Consider the following 17947-nt stretch of genomic DNA (forward strand, 5'->3'; position numbering starts at 1 on the left):
AAAATTTAAAACTTTCGAATCAGTTAACAAAATTTAGCCAGAAAAATCAAACGTAACGTATTTTTAAGATTTAAATGGGCTCTAAAATACATTATATTCCGAAAAAACGTGGAAAAGGCTAAATTTTCTTTGATTTGAAAATTTCCACGATTAGGGATAAATTCAGGAAGAAAACTGAATTTAATTATCATATAATAGTCAAATCATCAAGGTGTTAATATTGTGAAAAGTATATAGTTATCAAAATGAGCTTCAACGACGATACAAGTGCTGATAGAAATGTGGAGATTTGGAAAATTAAGAAACTTATTAAAAGTCTGGAATTGGCTAGAGGGTGAGATATGCGAGATGTTAATCTCATTATTCACGATATAATGCGCAATTTTAACTTATGAATTCTCAGTGTTTGAATAAGATTTTGTTGATTTATTTTGAGTGACCTAAATTAAGGCACAGGTTTTTGCCATCAATGCAATTTTCTTCTTCTCGTCTTGTCTTTGTCTTTTCCCCTAATTGCACAACATTTTCTATGTTAATTAATGTTCACGCCTATATTTGATATTAATTAGCTTATAATTATTTCAATAGAAATGGAACGAGTATGATTTCACTCATTATTCCACCAAAAGATCAGATTTCGAGAGTCAGCAAGATGTTGGCAGATGAATTCGGAACAGCTTCCAATATTAAGTCCAGAGTGAACCGTTTGTCTGTATTAGGTGCCATTACATCGGTCCAACATAGATTAAAATTATATACCAAAGGTATGCAACAAGCTCAAACTAGTTTTTACTGGATTCTTTGTTGTTGTTTTCATAATATTTGACATCTAATCATATTTTGCTAAATTTTTTAGTGCCTCCAAATGGTTTGGTAATTTACTGCGGAACAATTGTAACTGAGGAAAATAAGGAGAAAAAGGTCAACATTGATTTCGAGCCGTTCAAGCCAATAAATACCTCATTGTATCTTTGTGACAACAAATTTCACACGGAAGCACTTACGGCACTTCTAGCTGATGATAACAAATTCGGATTCATCGTTATGGACGGTAACGGTGCACTGTTTGGAACACTACAAGGAAATACTCGTGAAGTTTTACACAAATTCACTGTTGACCTTCCGAAAAAGCACGGTCGTGGTGGTCAGTCAGCTCTTCGTTTCGCTCGTCTTCGAATGGAAAAACGTCACAATTACGTGAGAAAGGTAGCAGAAGTGGCGACTCAATTATTCATTACAAACGATAAACCCAACATTGCTGGCCTCATTCTTGCTGGTTCTGCTGATTTCAAGACCGAACTTAGTCAATCTGACATGTTCGATCCAAGATTGCAAGCTAAAATTATTAAATTAGTTGATGTTTCTTATGGCGGTGAAAATGGATTCAATCAAGCAATTGAATTAGCAGCTGAATCACTGCAAAATGTCAAATTTATTCAGGAAAAGAAACTTATTGGACGTTATTTCGATGAAATATCACAAGATACTGGAAAATACTGTTTTGGTGTTGAAGATACATTGAAAGCACTTGAACTTGGTGCTGTTGAGATATTAATCTGTTGGGAGAATTTGGACATTCAACGATATGTTCTCAAAAATGCTGGAAATAATGCACAAAGTATTTTACATTTAACGCCAGAACAAGAAAAGGACAAATCACATTTTACTGATAAAGAGGTGAGTCGTATGATTTAATTAGCGATCAATCTTTCTCTATACCTTTAAGATTGTGTCATTAATGCTGAACATTTTTGTTGCTATATTTTAGACCGGAGCTGAATTAGAATTGTTAGAATCACAGCCGCTTTTGGAATGGCTTGCAAACAATTACAAGACTTTTGGTGCAACATTGGAAATCATTACAGATAAGTCACAAGAAGGGAGTCAGTTTGTGCGCGGTTTCGGTGGAATTGGAGGTGAGTTATGATTATCGACTGTATAATTTTTACTCATCTACGCTAAATTGTACAATAAGCATATACATTTTTTATTGATACTTTTTTGCTCAACGATATTTTGTATGTGGTGTGTGGGAAAATTGTGTTTTGTGGCTTTTTGGGAGCTACGTTTTGATATGCTCCATTTGAAGTGAATTTTTTTAGAAAGTAAGCTAGTAAGGCGCAGTTTTGTACTTGATAGTTATAGTATGATTAGATTAATAATTAATATTGTTGGATTTAATTAAATCTTCGTTTTTAGAGTCAATCCTTGGACAAAACTACACCAAATAATTTTCCCCATCCATCATATGACTTAGTCATTACATTATCATATGACCAATACAACTAACTCATACTTAATAACATCTAATCCGATTATCACAATAATTTCCCTCGTTTATTTCTTCTTTCTCTTTTTTAATCCTTCACTAACATGCACACACGATTGTTTGATGCCACGCTTTGTATATCAAATCTCAAAAAAATCCTTTTTCTCTCTCCTTTTTTATCTTGACTTAATTCCGATCGTACTTGAGCAGGAATCTTACGCTATAAAGTTGATTTTCAGTCTCTGCAATCAGATGAGCCGCTTGATGTCGATCTTGATGATTACTAAATGACTTTTTTAAAAATACCCATAAAACTAACAATGAAACCTACCATAAATAGTGGAAAATTCTTCGGACATGCTAGAAAATCTATACATAGAAGTTTATGAACTTATTTTTATTTACAAAAAATATTGAAAAAAATTTCGAAGAATTTTTCACTTTTATGACCACAACATGAGAAAGCTTTTAACATAATTTTAAGGACGTAATTGCTAATAATAACATTAACGATGGAAGGAAAGGTATGAAGATGTTTGTTGGATATTTTTTCGCCTTTTTTTCGTTCTTGCTTTTTCGGTTGGTTTTTAGTTTTGCAAATTTGTTTTTCATTTTGTAATTTTGAGCGCATTTTCCTGAACTGGAAATAAATTATAGTTTGAGACCGTTATTTTTTCACTTTTCAAATTCGTTGTTATTATTTGAATTTCAAATTACCGTTAAATTTTTAAATCTTAAATTACTGTTATTTTTTCAAATATTAAATGACGGTTATTTTTTCTACAGAAGGAAAGTGCGCTCTGATCGGTCACAAATGACCATATCTAACTTTAAATTATTCATCAAATTGAACAGCTAATTAATGATAATTTTTCTCTTAATTTTCCAGGAATTCTCCGCTATAAAGTTGACTTCCAGTCAATGCAATTGGAAGATGGACTTTATGATGATTTGGATATTGATTATGACGATTACTAAATAACAGAAATCCAACAAATGAGAAACAAAAACAAAAAAAATTTTTTTTGATAAGCAAGACGCAAGTTTTATAAAGCGCAAGTAACAAGTAGCTTCCAGAGCCTCAGCAGCCTACATGAAACATTGATCTTCGATGTTTAAGGTTTCCTTCTCGTTTTTTTTCTTTCATAAAGTTTTTTTCTTTTTTAAAAAGTAATGAAAAAGTTTCGTTTCATTAAGTTCTTGTGCTGGACATGAAAGTGCAAAGAAATAATGAAATATTAATTAATTAATTTAGATTTATTATAATCGGAAATATTTTATAAAATATATTTTATAATCCTTTAAATTGCAATGATTTATATTTGATTCAGTTACGATTTTTTTTTTCATACATTTAGGGGGTTTATATTATTATTAAAAAAAAGTTTCTATTAATTTATGACAAAATGATGGTTACACATTCATTACATCAATTTTTATTAATAATTTACACCTAATTGAGTGCTGGTCAAATGTTTTTATTAGTAACTTTTTTTTTTACTCAACGTTAATGGTCAATGGAATTTGATTGGGACTTTCTTGGTGCTTTAATTGATTAATTGAACAACTAAGGGAATTTAAAATCCTTAAACCTCAACATTTGATCCCTCGATTAATTTAAATCTGAGGATTAAATCTAAGAGTTAATTTTTGAACTTTGAAAGTACCTAGAAATCTCAAAATATGTCTGATACATGTCAGATTATAGTTAATGAATTCCTTTGACCATTAACATTATTTTTACCTTTAGTATATAATTAATTTAATTCAGGAAAAATTGATAATATTTTCTGATTCCGCTTCTTTTTTAACTAATTTTTTAAAAACTCTTTAAATGCTTTGTTGAATTTTCAGTTATTTTAAGGAATACTAGAAACGTTTTCCAAAAAAGGAATTGTTTAATATTAAAATCGAAAGCTTTCATTTTTACAAGTTTTGTAGAGCTTTTAAAGTTGTTTGCTCAACTTTTGATTGCTTTTAAAATCTTGTGTTACTCAGACAGTGATAAAATGACCATAACATCTCATTGAAAATGAATTAGCTTATTTACTGCAATGCAAAATGGAAATGATTAGAATTAGGGGTGAATTTGAAGAATGTTTCTCTATAGAACCCCCTTAATATCCTTTTGAATAGAATTTAGTTTTCTGTAGAACAAATTATATCGAAGAAAGTGGAAGAAATGATTTAGATTCTCAAAAAGTACGAAACTGTTAAGAGACATTAACTTGTTGAAAATTCCAACAGTGGTTCCAATAAAACCTAAATTAAATTAAAATCGATCTGAAAATGATGTCAACTTATTAACTTGTAAATGCTATATACATTAAGGAATAACCTCAGATCACGACTGATTTCAAAATTTTAGTTCAAAATAGGATAATCAGTGATTATTGTTAGCTGGGTTTGGAGAGAAGTCAATGCCAACACAAAGTCTAATCTCCAAACCTTGAATAGAAAATGTTGGAATTTCTGACAAGTCTTTATGTTTCAGCATAAACTGCAATTTTTTCAACATATGTCGAAAAATTTGTAGATTAGTCCAAAATAAAATCGAGGAATTTACTGCTTACGAGATTAAAAATTTTCTTTAGCCTTACTAACATTTAAAGAATATTTTTTATTGAGAACCGCTCAGTGAAATGTTTTTTAATCGAAAATTAATCATATTTTTCAACAAAAAAAGTTCTTAATGAGAAATAGACATAAAAAATCTTTTTATATCTACATACATACATTGATGACTAAAACATTATCGTTAAATTCTCTATTTAAATTAAAGTAAAATGACGTGGAAAAACAAATTCTTTATAAAGTTGAGAAAAAATGAATTAGAATAAATTTGAGTAATGATCGTCTCGACAGGACGAATGATATATAAAATTAGTTAGATATGATATTTAATTAAGGATAAGATCCTGTTTTATATGAAGAAAAACATTTATTTTTTACTCTTTTGACTGAATGATATGAAATTTGTGTTTTTGTCGCTGTAATGCTTATTGTCTATTCATGCTCAATATTGTAGATCTGGTTAGATTAGTTAACTCAATTATCAAAATTAACGGTCGTTTCAAAAAATTCAAAAATGAAACATTTTTCAAAATGTAAAAACTAGTAGTAACTAGTAACTAAATTCAAAATTTAAAAGTCAGTTGAAAACTTCAAAATTGTTCAAAATATTTACAAACTCGATACTTTTCATAAATGAAATTCACTTCTAGAAATTCCCATGACACAGTCAAAATCAAGAGACGAATTCCAGCAATTTCATATCATTCAGCATCAAAAAGTCTTAAAAACATGACTCAAAAAAATATATATGACGGCTAGAAGAAATCGTTTAATGCGTTGAGGAATTAAATAAAGATAAAAACCATATTTGTAGTTTCTATTTTCTTCCTTTTTGGAATATTAATAATTCGTACTGAAAAGCTTTATCATTCTCAATAGAAAAATCTGGTAATATAAAAAAAATTGAATAGACGATTTAAAGCGATTAAAAAGAGTCCAGATGAATATCAAAAAACGCATAAAAAATTATAGTTTTAATATTATAAAAAATGGTTAAAAGCATTAAGGACTCATTTAATGAAATTTTCCTTTATAACTTATAGATTTCATTCTACGACTCCTTAATATGCAGCATAAAAAATGTATATGAAAAAAAATGAAGAAAATCGAGAATAAAAAATGTAAAATCGATCAGAAAAATAAATCACAGAAATGATAAATTTTTAAATAAACTGATGTGTCTCCTTTATTGCGGTTCTTATTAATGTTTCAGATACTAAACGTAGCATAATTGCTAAATATATGAATCATTGATTCTATTACTTAAAATATAACTGCTTTTCATAATAATAAAAAAATAGATTTTAATGCTTTAATTATAAAGCTCCTTTGAAAGTTGAGATGTTGAAATTTTGCACAAAATATTTGAAATTTCAAGACTGTCTGTCTTGTGAACAAGTTCAACTACACAACGTTTTGCTAAAACTGCAAATAATAAGTCAATTAGAAATAATTATTTTACTAAAAAAATTAGAAATATGCTTACGTAATAATTCGAAGAAAGTGCCTGCTGCTTCAGAACGTAACATTCCATTGCAAATTTTATCCATAGTAATTAATTTATCGCTTTGCTTCCAGAATTTTGCTAATTTCTTTAAAACGATCTTTTTGCGACTGTAAAAAATTAATTTAATTATTAAATTACAATTTTAATTCAACTTATTTTGGACTTAAGTTTCAGATGCGGGTTAAATTTTTAATCCGAGCATTTAAATCTCAGGTTTAAATTTTTAATCCGTCCAATTATTCCAAGAATTCCAAACTTACTCAATTCGTTCCTTTTCCCCAGCTTGCATGTCTTTCAAATTGACATTGTTCATTTTAATATTTTCATAATCCAAAGCCGGCGGTAATTCTAAATCGTCCATTTTCTGTTCATTTTCTATACCCAAATAGGGTTTAATTTCAGGAAGTTCCAATTCTTCCATTTCTACATCAATATTTTTCGATTCTTTAAGAATCATTTTAGCTTTTGATGATCGAGTAACACGTCTGGTATTTCTTACGATATCCGGTGAGATATTTTCAATGTCTGCATGGAAATTATCAAGTTCTGGTGATGAATTATTGACTACAGGTGAAATTTCTTTCATTTCAATATCCTTAGGATCAATTTTCTGTGGAATAAGAACATCATCTGGTTCTTCTTCAATTTGATTTAGTTCTTGTTCCTTAATATTAATGATAGGTTTTGATAATCGACTTGACCGACGCAAAATCTTAACTTCTTCTTTAGGCTTGCTTTCATTTTCCTTAATCTCTTGCTTCAACAACTTTTCAGGAACTTTCTTCATGTTTCGAACATATAAATCATGTAATGTAGACTTCTTTAAACGAAAACTGCCAGTGCTGAACAAAACATCAGTGCATGACTTATAGTAATGAATTCTTCGATGGAAATCAGCAAATGGCGAAACTTCCATACATTTTTCCTTATAGCTCTGAATTCCTTTCTTTACAGTTTCAATTGGAAGCATTATTTGCTTATCAGTAATTAAGCTTCTTGATTTACGGACGCGTTTTTGCTTAACAAACTTCGGTAAATCTTCCAAAATAAATTCAGATTCTTGTGGCAGAATTTCTGCTTCCTTCATAGGAACGTCATTAACAGAAACATCATTTATAGGAACGTCATTAACAGAAATGTCAGGAATCATCGTTGAGTCATTATCCATAATTGTTGGTTCATTTAGTGTCAAATTTTCTAATAAAGTGTCTGAATTATTTTGCAAAGTCGATGATTCGTCATATGTTGTATTAGGAATTGTCGGTTCATTCATTGTTGTCATAGGAATTGATGGATCTTCAATATCCATATCCTCAAAATTCATTGTACTTTCAGGCATTGATGGACGATTGCTTGATGGACGATTAGTAGCTTCTGTAGCATTTATACTTTCGTAAAATGTTGAAGCTTCGTCCATTTCAAATGGAACGTCTGGCTGATAAATATCGATATTTTGTACTTGTTGATCAGCATTAGCATCTCTCATAACGCTAATAGAATCATCATTGTTCATGTAAGTTAGACGACGTTTCTTAATTTCAATGCTTTCTCGGATAATCGTGGTTCGTTTGCGGCTATTAAAAGTTGTCAATAAATTAGATGTTGTTTCAATGAGATCATCTTGAGATAGAACAGTATTCTCAGTTTCCTCAAGGAATGTCTGAAATTCGGCACCCATTGAGTCACCGAAACCATCTTCATCCTCATCATTTAACATTGTTTTATATCCTGATGACATGAAAGTTGTAGGTTCGCGCATAGTTATAGCATGTACATCAGATGCCATTGTTGGATCCATTCCTATTCCTGTATCATATCTACTGCTTCCACTCTTACGACCTTTTGTAATTGGAGTCATTACAACATCTCCTTCTTCATCGTCTTCAGCTATAGCATAGATGCTTTCGATCAGATCAAAATCATCCAAGAGTTTTGGTGCTGCTTGAGTTACAGATTTCTTGGCAGTTCTCCTCTTGATTGTAGTTTCTGTCTGTTTCAGAACTTTCTTATTTCGGGGAGTTTTAGACTGAACAATTGGAGTTGATGTGATTTGAGTCATTTGTGTAAACCAATCCATGTGATTGAAAGTCGTTTGGCATGATTGTAAAGCAAACTTAGCTTGATCTGTAAGGAAAAATCTTAATCAACACGCAGCAATCAACGAAATTAAACATTTTACCGTAAAGTTTGTCAATTTGTGCTTTATACAATCGAACAGTTCCAAATGCCAAATTAGTGGATATAAGGAAGCTTCTGGCATCAATTTCTTCATCATTTATTCGAGCAATCAGCTCATTACTAAAGAAAATCATAATTTAACTATCAAATTGTCACTGAAAATTTTCAATAATTACCAAATTGCGGTGACTGATTCATTTTCAAGATTTTCTGGTCGAGAATTCTTCGTAAATGCCAAAAACCACAATGCTTCGTACAACGGACGATTTGTGCATGATGATAGAAGATTTTCAATAGCAATATGTACCATTATTCATAGAATAAATAATTAATTTCACTTATTTCAACAGACACAAAAGAAATTTTCTTTCAACTGAAATTTTTTGAAAATTTGGCGGAAAAATTGGCAAAATAAGAAAATTCAAATTTAAAAATTCCGTTATAAAATTCAAATTTTAAAGCTCCGTTAATTTATGATTGCATGCCAACTCATAAAGTAGCAATTTCTCTGCACAAGATAACAATTAAGTTGGTAATTATTTTTCGTGAGAATTTCCCAACATCATATGTGAAACAAAAGTAGTCAGAAACAATATTATTATATGCTGTAAAGCATTTAAAAAAAAGATTGTAGGGGAGGAAAAGTCTCAATTAAAAAGACTATAGCATTGCATTAACATAATTAATGAAAGCAAAAAAAAAGAATGGAGAATCAGATTTACGAATTGACTATTTTTTCGTGTTTGAGAAGCTTCAACTCGGGAAGAATTATTAAATTTTCAAATATTCATGAATTTTTAAGTGTGGGAAACGACGTAAGAACTTTAATTCAACTTTTTTTCGTGTATCTTATAAAGATCAATAAAACTTTTGAGGAACAGTCTAATTCAGGGTTGAATTCTTATGTCATTCGATAGCAACAAAGTAAAAAATATGATTATTAATGTCCACATGCTTCAAGCAATTTTCCCATGCTTCATATTCATTTGGATTGTCGACTTTAAAATTAAAATAATCAGATATTATACACACAGCAATATAATAATGGAAATAACAACACATCAGTCAGTTGTTAGCGGAATTCATTTATTTTTAAAAAAAAATTTTCATTAGAAAACCGTGAGAAAAATTCTGGAAAAAAGATTCTATTCTGATTTAAAGCAACTTGACAGACAACGTTGAATTTTATTCGTAATTAGCAAAATTATTGTGTAATGGTCGACGGCCGGGAAGACAGTGAGGTCATCTTGGACTACCGACATTTAGAATCATCGTTAGTGTCGTTAGATCAGCAAAAAAAAATGGTAAGCATAAAGCGATTAAAATACAATTTTTTATAATTTTTTCTGGAAAATTGTTTAATTTTTTCATTTATTTAATTTCTACAATTGTTTCTTTCATTCATTCTCAATATATAGATGTATATAAATTACATTACTGTCCAAAAAAGATCCTTAAGTATATAAACTAAAGGTTTTCTTCTCAGTTTTTTTTTGTTTTAGTAAAATACTATTGATTTTTCTCTATTTACAAAAATATCTTAAGATTTTTCAAGACATATTTCATTCATATCTATACTCTTTTCTTTAAAAATAATCCGATTGTTTCCATCAGTTAAATATGTCCATAATTAATGAACTCTTTTTTTGTTCATTTTTTTCACATCGCAAATTTCCAATTTGGTATTGTTCATTTTTTTTTTTTATATTTGATTAAATGCATTCGCATATGCACAGTCTTTATGCTGTATAGAAATTTTAAAATTTATCAATGTTAAAAAAGTATTCAATTTTAACGGTCAAAAATAATTTAAATTTTATGTTACAATTCAAATCTAGAAAAACCGTTAAAATAATGCGAATGCATTTAGTCACATTTCGTTGATAAATTGTCTAAAATCGGAAAATAATTGCATAATTTGATGGGGGAAATACTAGGTAGGTAAAAATAAATAAAAATCTACAGTATAAATTGGCATATAATTCCAACAAAGCGAAGAAAATCCTCTTTCCTAAATTAATGACTGTCTTTTTTCTGCACTTTAATTGTCTTTTTTTAATTTATAAAATTTAAGTAAGGAATTATCAAAACAAAAACCTTTCGTTAACATCCTGATAATCATTCAGGCATTCTTCCTTAATTGTTTGTTCTTTGGTTCATAGAAACAAATATTTCTATTCGATGTTTTTTTTTAAGTTTGTCATTGGAAACTCCCTGAACATAAGAAAAGATTTCTCATTTTTTTTAAAAAAAACTTATAAATTGAATCGTTCTTTAGGATTATTTGATCACCGAAAATAATAATAAAGTATTTTAGCACTTCCTGAGAGCATTGCACGTTTACGTATTAAAATAAATTTCGAACATAATCCAACTATTATTGTAGTCCAGTGTGCATATTCCAAGATGACATTTCTGATATCGATGGTAATGATGGATAACTTTGATTAAGGCTCACTGGTGACATCGTGGCTGTTGATGGTGTACTGCTACTATTACTACTTGGGTTGTGATTCGCTGTATTACTTGGACTATTGTTATTATTATTTGCATTGTTTTCAGTTCTCGTACGATTTTGTGATGCTCTCATTACGTCATCCGCCTGTGTGTAGTGCTGTCTTGGTCCGGGTTCAGGCCTGATTTAAATAAATTAAAGAAATAGAATTTAATATTTTTTCAAAAAATTTCAACGGTTTTCAAAATTTCAAAAAAATAATCAAAATTGAGCAATTTTCAAATTTTAATTATCCGTTAAAAAAGTAATTAAATCACTAATTAAGCTAATTGAGATGCTTACGTGTAGGTAAATGTTAATCCGGTTGCGTAGATGATGCCGTCATTACGCACAAGAGTTACAGGCACTTGGGTGGGCTGTCGAACCTATGAGAAGAAATTAATAACGATAAATTATGATGAATGGAGCATAAGAAGAAGAGATTTAAAGAAAGATGAATTAATTTTAGTATGTGCACAAATTAGCAATGCACATATGTATGTGAAAATTCTCACGCCATTTTCAGTTAATTAAATCACTTCAATTAGTGGTATTGTTAATATATATTTTTTCATATTTATGAAAACGGATGTTAAATTAATTAATTGGATCAACTGAATTGAATGATGAGAGGTCGATTGTGCATGCATAAGTAAGTGAGTCTCATAAACTTACCCAAAGCCATTCACCGCGAAATTGTGAAATGTCAGGAACGACGCAAAGTAGTGCTTCAGCACATCTGTACATTGTTTCAGCTTCAACATCACCAAACCAGACTTGAAGTGCGGGTGTAAAATTCTCTCCAGTTAGTTCCAGCATGGCAACATCTCCACCACCGTTGAGATTCAAGGAATGAACGACTGGAACAGGTGTTACTGGCGTCCTAACAGGTCCCATACCTTCATAAAATTGATATTCAGCCTTGTCCGTTGAGATGATTGTCCAACATGCTCCATCATTAATCATTTCCTTATTCGCCTCTTTTGGACATGGTGTGGCTTGAAATTGAATAATCTTTTCTTGTGACAGGCATAAATACATACGCTCTGTATCTTTCATATAAAATGCACATTTATGAAGTTGCGAAACTGGATCGTCAGCTTCCAGCAGTGCCATTTGTTTATCAACTTTTCTAATTACTAAACGGGGTAGTGCCATTCCAGTTACACTACAAACCAATTTTACAGTAGCACCATAGTGAACATATCCGTCGCGAACCTGCAAAATTATTCCAAAATTATCATTAATTTAAGTATTTTAAGGATATAATAAGTATGTAATACTTACGGCAAACTCCTCAGACTCGCTCTCATTATCGTCTAATAAATGTATAGTAAATGCTCCCCATTGTGTTGAGCTCGCGTGAAAATGTCCATTTTCGACATGAAGATATCGCGTCGATACAGTCTGCGACCGAAGTCGATTAAAGAGAGCAACTTTAGTCCCACTAGCTATACAGAGATCAGCATTCTTTAATGATTGTTTCTTCTTTGAGGGCTTCGAAATGACTTTAATACGTTTTGAATTAAATAATCCAATATCATGTCCATTTCCATAAAACATTTTTACACTTAACATAAAATGTTTCCGTTTATCAGAATCAGAAATAAATAAAGTCTTTGCGGCACAGTACTGTTTTCCATTATTGAGGTCCAACTGTTGCATATCATGATCAGAATTACCAATACCAATAAAGGCACATAATTGCGAGCCTTGTTCACTTTCACCTTTCCTTAACATTTGTTCCTGTCGAAGACGCCAGCCTTCACCAAATAAATATATACATGGCGGTGGACAGAAGAATCTCTTCTCGTTACCATATGACTTTTGTGCTACCTATTTAAAATATACATCAAAAAAAAAATGTTTGTATCAATTTTATGGAATCTCTTTGAGTAACTGCAACTCAGTCGTTGGCTTAATTATCATGTTTTTAGATCAAAATTGAGGAGGAAAAACGTGAAAACAAGGCACAAGTAAGATTGTCATCTCTTGTAAAATGCCATTTTAGGACTTTCTTAAAACATCATAGATTTAAGCAATAAAGTCTTCATGTGAAAAATAATAAATTATGAGGAGACAATTCAGTCACAAGCACTTTCCATCATCACAGCACTACAACAAAATAATAATCCGATTTTCATCAGTTGCATTGGACTGGAGTTAAATTGTTCTCGTTTCTTCCTCCCCAAGAGACACAAGAAGCAAATGATGACAAAAAAAAATTGTTGAAAGATAGAAAAAGTTGAGTAAGTCTTTTGAATTTATAAGTTGTAGGAAACTGGATCAGGGAAGGTGGATGAATGGAAGTGCTTTATTTTCTATGAAAACACTGTTTTTGATTCACTTGAATTGATGGATAGTGCTGTGGATTTATAAATTTGAAATGTGAATGAATTTAAGGGAAGATTCCGAAGTTTAGTAATGGGAAGTCATGTCTTAGGTATGGAACTAAACATCAGCATAAGAAGTATGTTTTCTTATTGCAACGATCAGTAACGACGTTCTGGTAACTAGATCGTTAAGAAAACAATTTTAGGTAAGCTTGTTGTCAAGATTAGTTAGTATAGACTAGCTTAGTGCTTGATTACTAGACGGATATTGTGCCAATCCGACAAGAATCAAAATCTATCTAAAGCTGATATCTAGAGCTGGTCTACCATCATTCCTGCTTTTCTTAGGATCTTGCAATTAAGACATTCTTGAAACCAGTGTAAAATTCCAAAATTCCTCAATAATTGAAAATTGAATTTTGAATGACCAATTGCAGAAATTATCATAATTTATGTTTAATGTGCAGTTTTACATATTTCTAAACTAGCAGCTCATAACATGAATGATTTGCTGATCATCAACAAAAATTTGTTAGATCCACAAAAACAGAATGGACAACAGAAAATTTAATCCAGAAATTTGCAATTAATAGTATGAGAACCATTTCATGTATAGCAGGATGTGTAATGTATCAAACAAGAGAATACAAGTCAGTTAGTCACACAGGACAAAGCGACCGACTGCATATAACATCCTCAATGAAAAATCCTGTGGAAAAGATTATGAAAGGAAAATTTGAAGCGCAATATCGTTTATTTTGAGAGAATAAATTTATGCACAATCCTCAAAAGTTCCCGCAAACATAATTAATATATATATATATATAAAGATGTAGCATAGAGGAACAGAGGAAAAAGAAAGGAAAAACTTCTCCTTCGAAGTGAATTTTTCTGTTCGGGAAATTCTTGATGCGGAAATATAAATTCACAGAGACGATGTGATGATGGCAGAGCTTTTTTTTTGTATTTTATTCATTTTGATTCAAGTGGATCTAAAAGATAATCCCCAGCTTGATGATAATTGAAAAAATAAGTTGAAAAATCAGAAGCATGGGAACTTTAACAATTGTTTGTTGTTTTTAATCATCAGAAAAATATAGATAATAAAAATGTACGGAAAAATAATAAATGACTTCCAGTCAGTCAGTCACTCAAAAAAAAAACTGCACATTAAGTATTTACGTAGAGATTCTGAATATATGACAATCGGTAGTAAGTAATTACCTTAGCATGTAAAATTACAATGATCATGTCATTGCGATTTCGCAGATATTTCTCCATTGCTTCACGTGTAAGTCTCTTATCGTCACTACGAAACAATGAAGATGTTGTGGATGTTCCAGCCGATTGTGATGTTTGAATTGCAGTCGATGAGACAATTGCATTATTAGGACTTCCATTTTCCGATGATCCAGTATAGATTGTCGTTGCATTTCCCAAATGTTGTGGAACAAGCGTTCCCGTATGTTGTAATGGTGAATCTATTTGTGGCGTTGACTGGCCAAACGTTGTAATTCCTCCATAAGGCATCCTTTACAATTATGCACATAAATTTGTGTACAATTTTTGCTTTCTTCTTATTTTCTTTAAAATTCACTCAAATCTTTATTCTGATCACCATCACTGACTTATTTCTAACGATTTCTCGATAATTAGTTTATGATAAATTGTATTAAATTTCATTTAAATCATTATTTTGCAAAATTTAATGTAGATAGACTTAGTTTATGTTGTTAAAAAAAAAATAACAAATACAAACAAAAAATTCTCTTTCTCTTCTTTCGCCTAACCTCAAACTTTTTGTTTTTTTCACAATTTATGCTCGTTATTTAAATAAATTAATGTTTTTGAGATATATCCTCGTACACATCATACACTTATTAATTATATTAATTAACTTAATTCTGTTCAGGTGAGTAGTTTAAGTTAGAAATATTGAAATTTCGTTTCTAGCGTCTGTTATTTTAAATTTTTAACTTTAATTAACTTTTCACTACTTTTCATCCTACTTAATTAACTTCACAATATTCCTTAGCCACTAAACTCCATTTTCACTAACTTACAGTATCAGTATTTGTGTAAAAATTTGATTAAAAATACAAATTTATGATTTTTCAAACCAAAAAAATTGTTAAAATAATGAACTGGCTCTCGCGGAGGAATAATGTTGAATGAAACATAAAATAAATTTTTTTAAACGTAGAAAAAAACTCATGAGAGGAACACGAAGAGAGAGAATTATAATGCTGTATGTGTAACGACTAAGAGTAAATATTGTGTATGTGCCAGTAGATATTGAGTAGTTCTTGGAAATTATATAGTAAAAGAACAGATTCATTGATGAAAGTAAATTGTCTTGATTTTTTGCATGCTAAGAATTTTAATCATGTCTGTATTATAAATTCTTACAATGTACTTCCATGCACCATAGATAAGTTCAATCAATTACATACTTCTCGCTCGTTTTCGAACATCCAGTGAAGTTGACTAACTTATATTTTTTGTGAAAGAAGAAGGAACAGAGCAGAAGAAAAAAAAATGAGAGTAAATTCTATGTTATATCCATCATAAAGCAGCAAGGCATGAGAATAATGACCGAAAAAATGAAATTCCTCGTCTAATTAAATATGAATTTTGGGAAAGATAAAAAATGACATTACACAATTAGTTAAATAATTGAGCAATGATATTCCTACATAATCTACATTTATTGATTTTACATTAAGTGCTTTACTCTCTCTCCTTGTTCATTTTATGGTATAAATCTCGTTAAAAGTAGTTTTTATGGCGTGGGAAATTGAACCACCTGTGAACAAAATCGTATGTCGCTTCAAATTGTATTTTGAAAACAAGTCAATAAGACTTCTTTTTTCCATTCGAATGGAAAAATGCAAAGGATTCCTTTTTGTGCTCCTGATGTTCAACATGAATATTTAATTTCGCTAAAAGTTTTTTTTGACATCCTTTTTTTGGCGGATATTGCTGTGGCTATTTCGGTCTTTTTGACTGACTGACTGGATATTTTGGTAGCTTTCTTCATGCTTAATTTTTGATGTTTGTTTTTAGAAATTGCTATGCTAACGATGTTCTAAATTTTGAATTTCAAAAATTTATCATAATTTTTAAATTTTTGAAAACAGTTAAATTTTCAAATCTGAAAAATCCGTTAAATTCTTTTCTGCATTAAAACTTTTTAAAAGAAGCAGTATTGACCACAAATGGACCAAGAATGCCATACCGATGCATTTTGAGAACTGCGCTTTATGAACCGATCCAGTAGCAACTCAAAGATTTTGACTAAATCATGAGATAAACAAAATTAAGAAGTACTTGCATGATGCATTTCCTTTGATAAAAAAACTACATTTCATATTGATGAATCCTTACAAGAAGTTTCTCTTTGCAAAAAAAAGATGTAAAGAAATCGTCTCAAAAATGCAAATAATATCGTATATAATGCGTGGGAAAAAATCGACTGATGTTTGTATTAGTTCCCATCCTTTGAATGTTCCTACATATATACTTAAAGAATATGTATTACTCGCAAACGATCACCAAAATAATAAGAACGACGAGAACAGAACATGAAGAAGAAATCAAGTTGATGAAGTGCTAAAAAATACCAACCGAAAAGCATTCTCGGGTCGGTGTATATATACTGTAGAACTTTACAGATATACGTATATCCATATATATAGGTAATAGATATACATGCTACCTTCTTCTTTCATTCTTTTGCTTGCTCGTGATGAAGAAGACGAAATGAAAAGAAATAAAAGAGAGACGAAGTAAGAAAAAAAAAAGTTCCCGTAGAAATTAATGACCATCGAACGAAAGAAGTGAGTTAAATGTAAGAAGAAGAAATTTAGTTCTCACCGTAGTATGAAAGTGCAAAAAAGAAAATACAAGAAGATATTCCTTATCATCATCATCATGCTCTTTCTTCATTCTTGACTGATTTTTTCCCATGCTGAAGAAGAAAAAATATAAAAAAAAATCTTTAAGAAAAAATATTATTCGCGTTATTTTTTTGATCATGATTTTTTTAATTCCTTCCTTTATAATTTATAGTCCATTCCGGATAATCATCAACGTAATGGGATGTCACTTTGACTGGACTGTTGAGGTTGAATTCACTTTATTGGTCGGTATTGGATATTTACGAACATACAGCATACAGGAAATGAACTGGATCTACATAGGAAATGAACTGGAATAATAAAATGCTGAAAAGCAATTTTGAAATTTTAACGGTTTTCAAAAATTCAAATTTTGAAAATGTGGGTAGTTAAGTTCAAAAATGAAATGTTCGTTAAAATTTTGAACCTTACGAATTTCGTTAAAATTCAATTTTCGTCAAATTTTGAAGTCTTAAAATTCAAATTTAAAAAATTTGTTAAGTTTTCCAAATTTCTAAAGTTCTTTAAAATTCAAATTCGAAAAAAATCTGCAAATTTTGAAAGCCTGATGAAATTCCTAATTGTCATAATATTCAAAATTCACTGAAATGCTCAAATTTTTGAAAGCTCGTTAAAATTCAAATTCTAAAAGTCCGTTAATTTTTCAAATTTTTCAAAAACTCAACTTTATTT

General features: G+C 30.1%; 2 protein-coding genes and 1 long non-coding RNA gene across 4 annotated transcripts; 1 reads left to right on the forward strand and 2 right to left on the reverse strand.

Annotated features, from left to right (window-relative positions):
* Positions 1–91: 91 nt before the first annotated feature.
* Positions 92–6015, forward strand: LOC139091009 (eukaryotic peptide chain release factor subunit 1-like). Of its 2 annotated transcripts, none has more exons than XM_070640928.1 (5): positions 92–334; positions 589–764; positions 857–1677; positions 1769–1916; positions 3159–6015. In XM_070640928.1, exons 1-5 carry the CDS (start codon positions 246–248, stop codon positions 3245–3247), a joined length of 1323 nt encoding a protein of 440 aa, XP_070497029.1. In that variant the 5' UTR covers positions 92–245; the 3' UTR covers positions 3248–6015. The 2 variants fall into 2 exon arrangements, with proteins under 2 accessions (XP_070497029.1, XP_070497030.1); XM_070640929.1 differs by lacking the exon at positions 3159–6015 and adding an exon at positions 2480–2869.
* Positions 6016–8245: 2230 nt separating this feature from the next.
* LOC139090892 (uncharacterized) lies at positions 8246–8836 on the reverse strand. The gene is made up of 3 exons (XR_011544466.1): positions 8705–8836; positions 8530–8648; positions 8246–8474 (listed from the first exon to the last, which is right to left on the reverse strand). It is a non-coding gene; the product is annotated as an uncharacterized lncRNA (long non-coding RNA).
* Positions 8837–10022: 1186 nt separating this feature from the next.
* Su(H) (recombining binding protein suppressor of hairless) lies at positions 10023–15504 on the reverse strand. Its single transcript, XM_070640871.1, has 5 exons — positions 14580–15504; positions 12310–12858; positions 11698–12240; positions 11326–11408; positions 10023–11164 (listed from the first exon to the last, which is right to left on the reverse strand). The coding sequence occupies exons 1-5, from the start codon at positions 14883–14885 to the stop codon at positions 10906–10908; spliced, it is 1740 nt and encodes a 579-aa protein (XP_070496972.1). The 5' UTR covers positions 14886–15504; the 3' UTR covers positions 10023–10905.
* Between the last annotated feature and the right edge of the window lie 2443 nt (positions 15505–17947).

This window comes from Chironomus tepperi, unplaced genomic scaffold (assembly GCF_022539635.2).
Source record: "Chironomus tepperi strain 1889 unplaced genomic scaffold, CSIRO-AGI_Ctep_v1 contig_223, whole genome shotgun sequence".
Taxonomy (NCBI): domain Eukaryota; kingdom Metazoa; phylum Arthropoda; class Insecta; order Diptera; family Chironomidae; genus Chironomus; species Chironomus tepperi.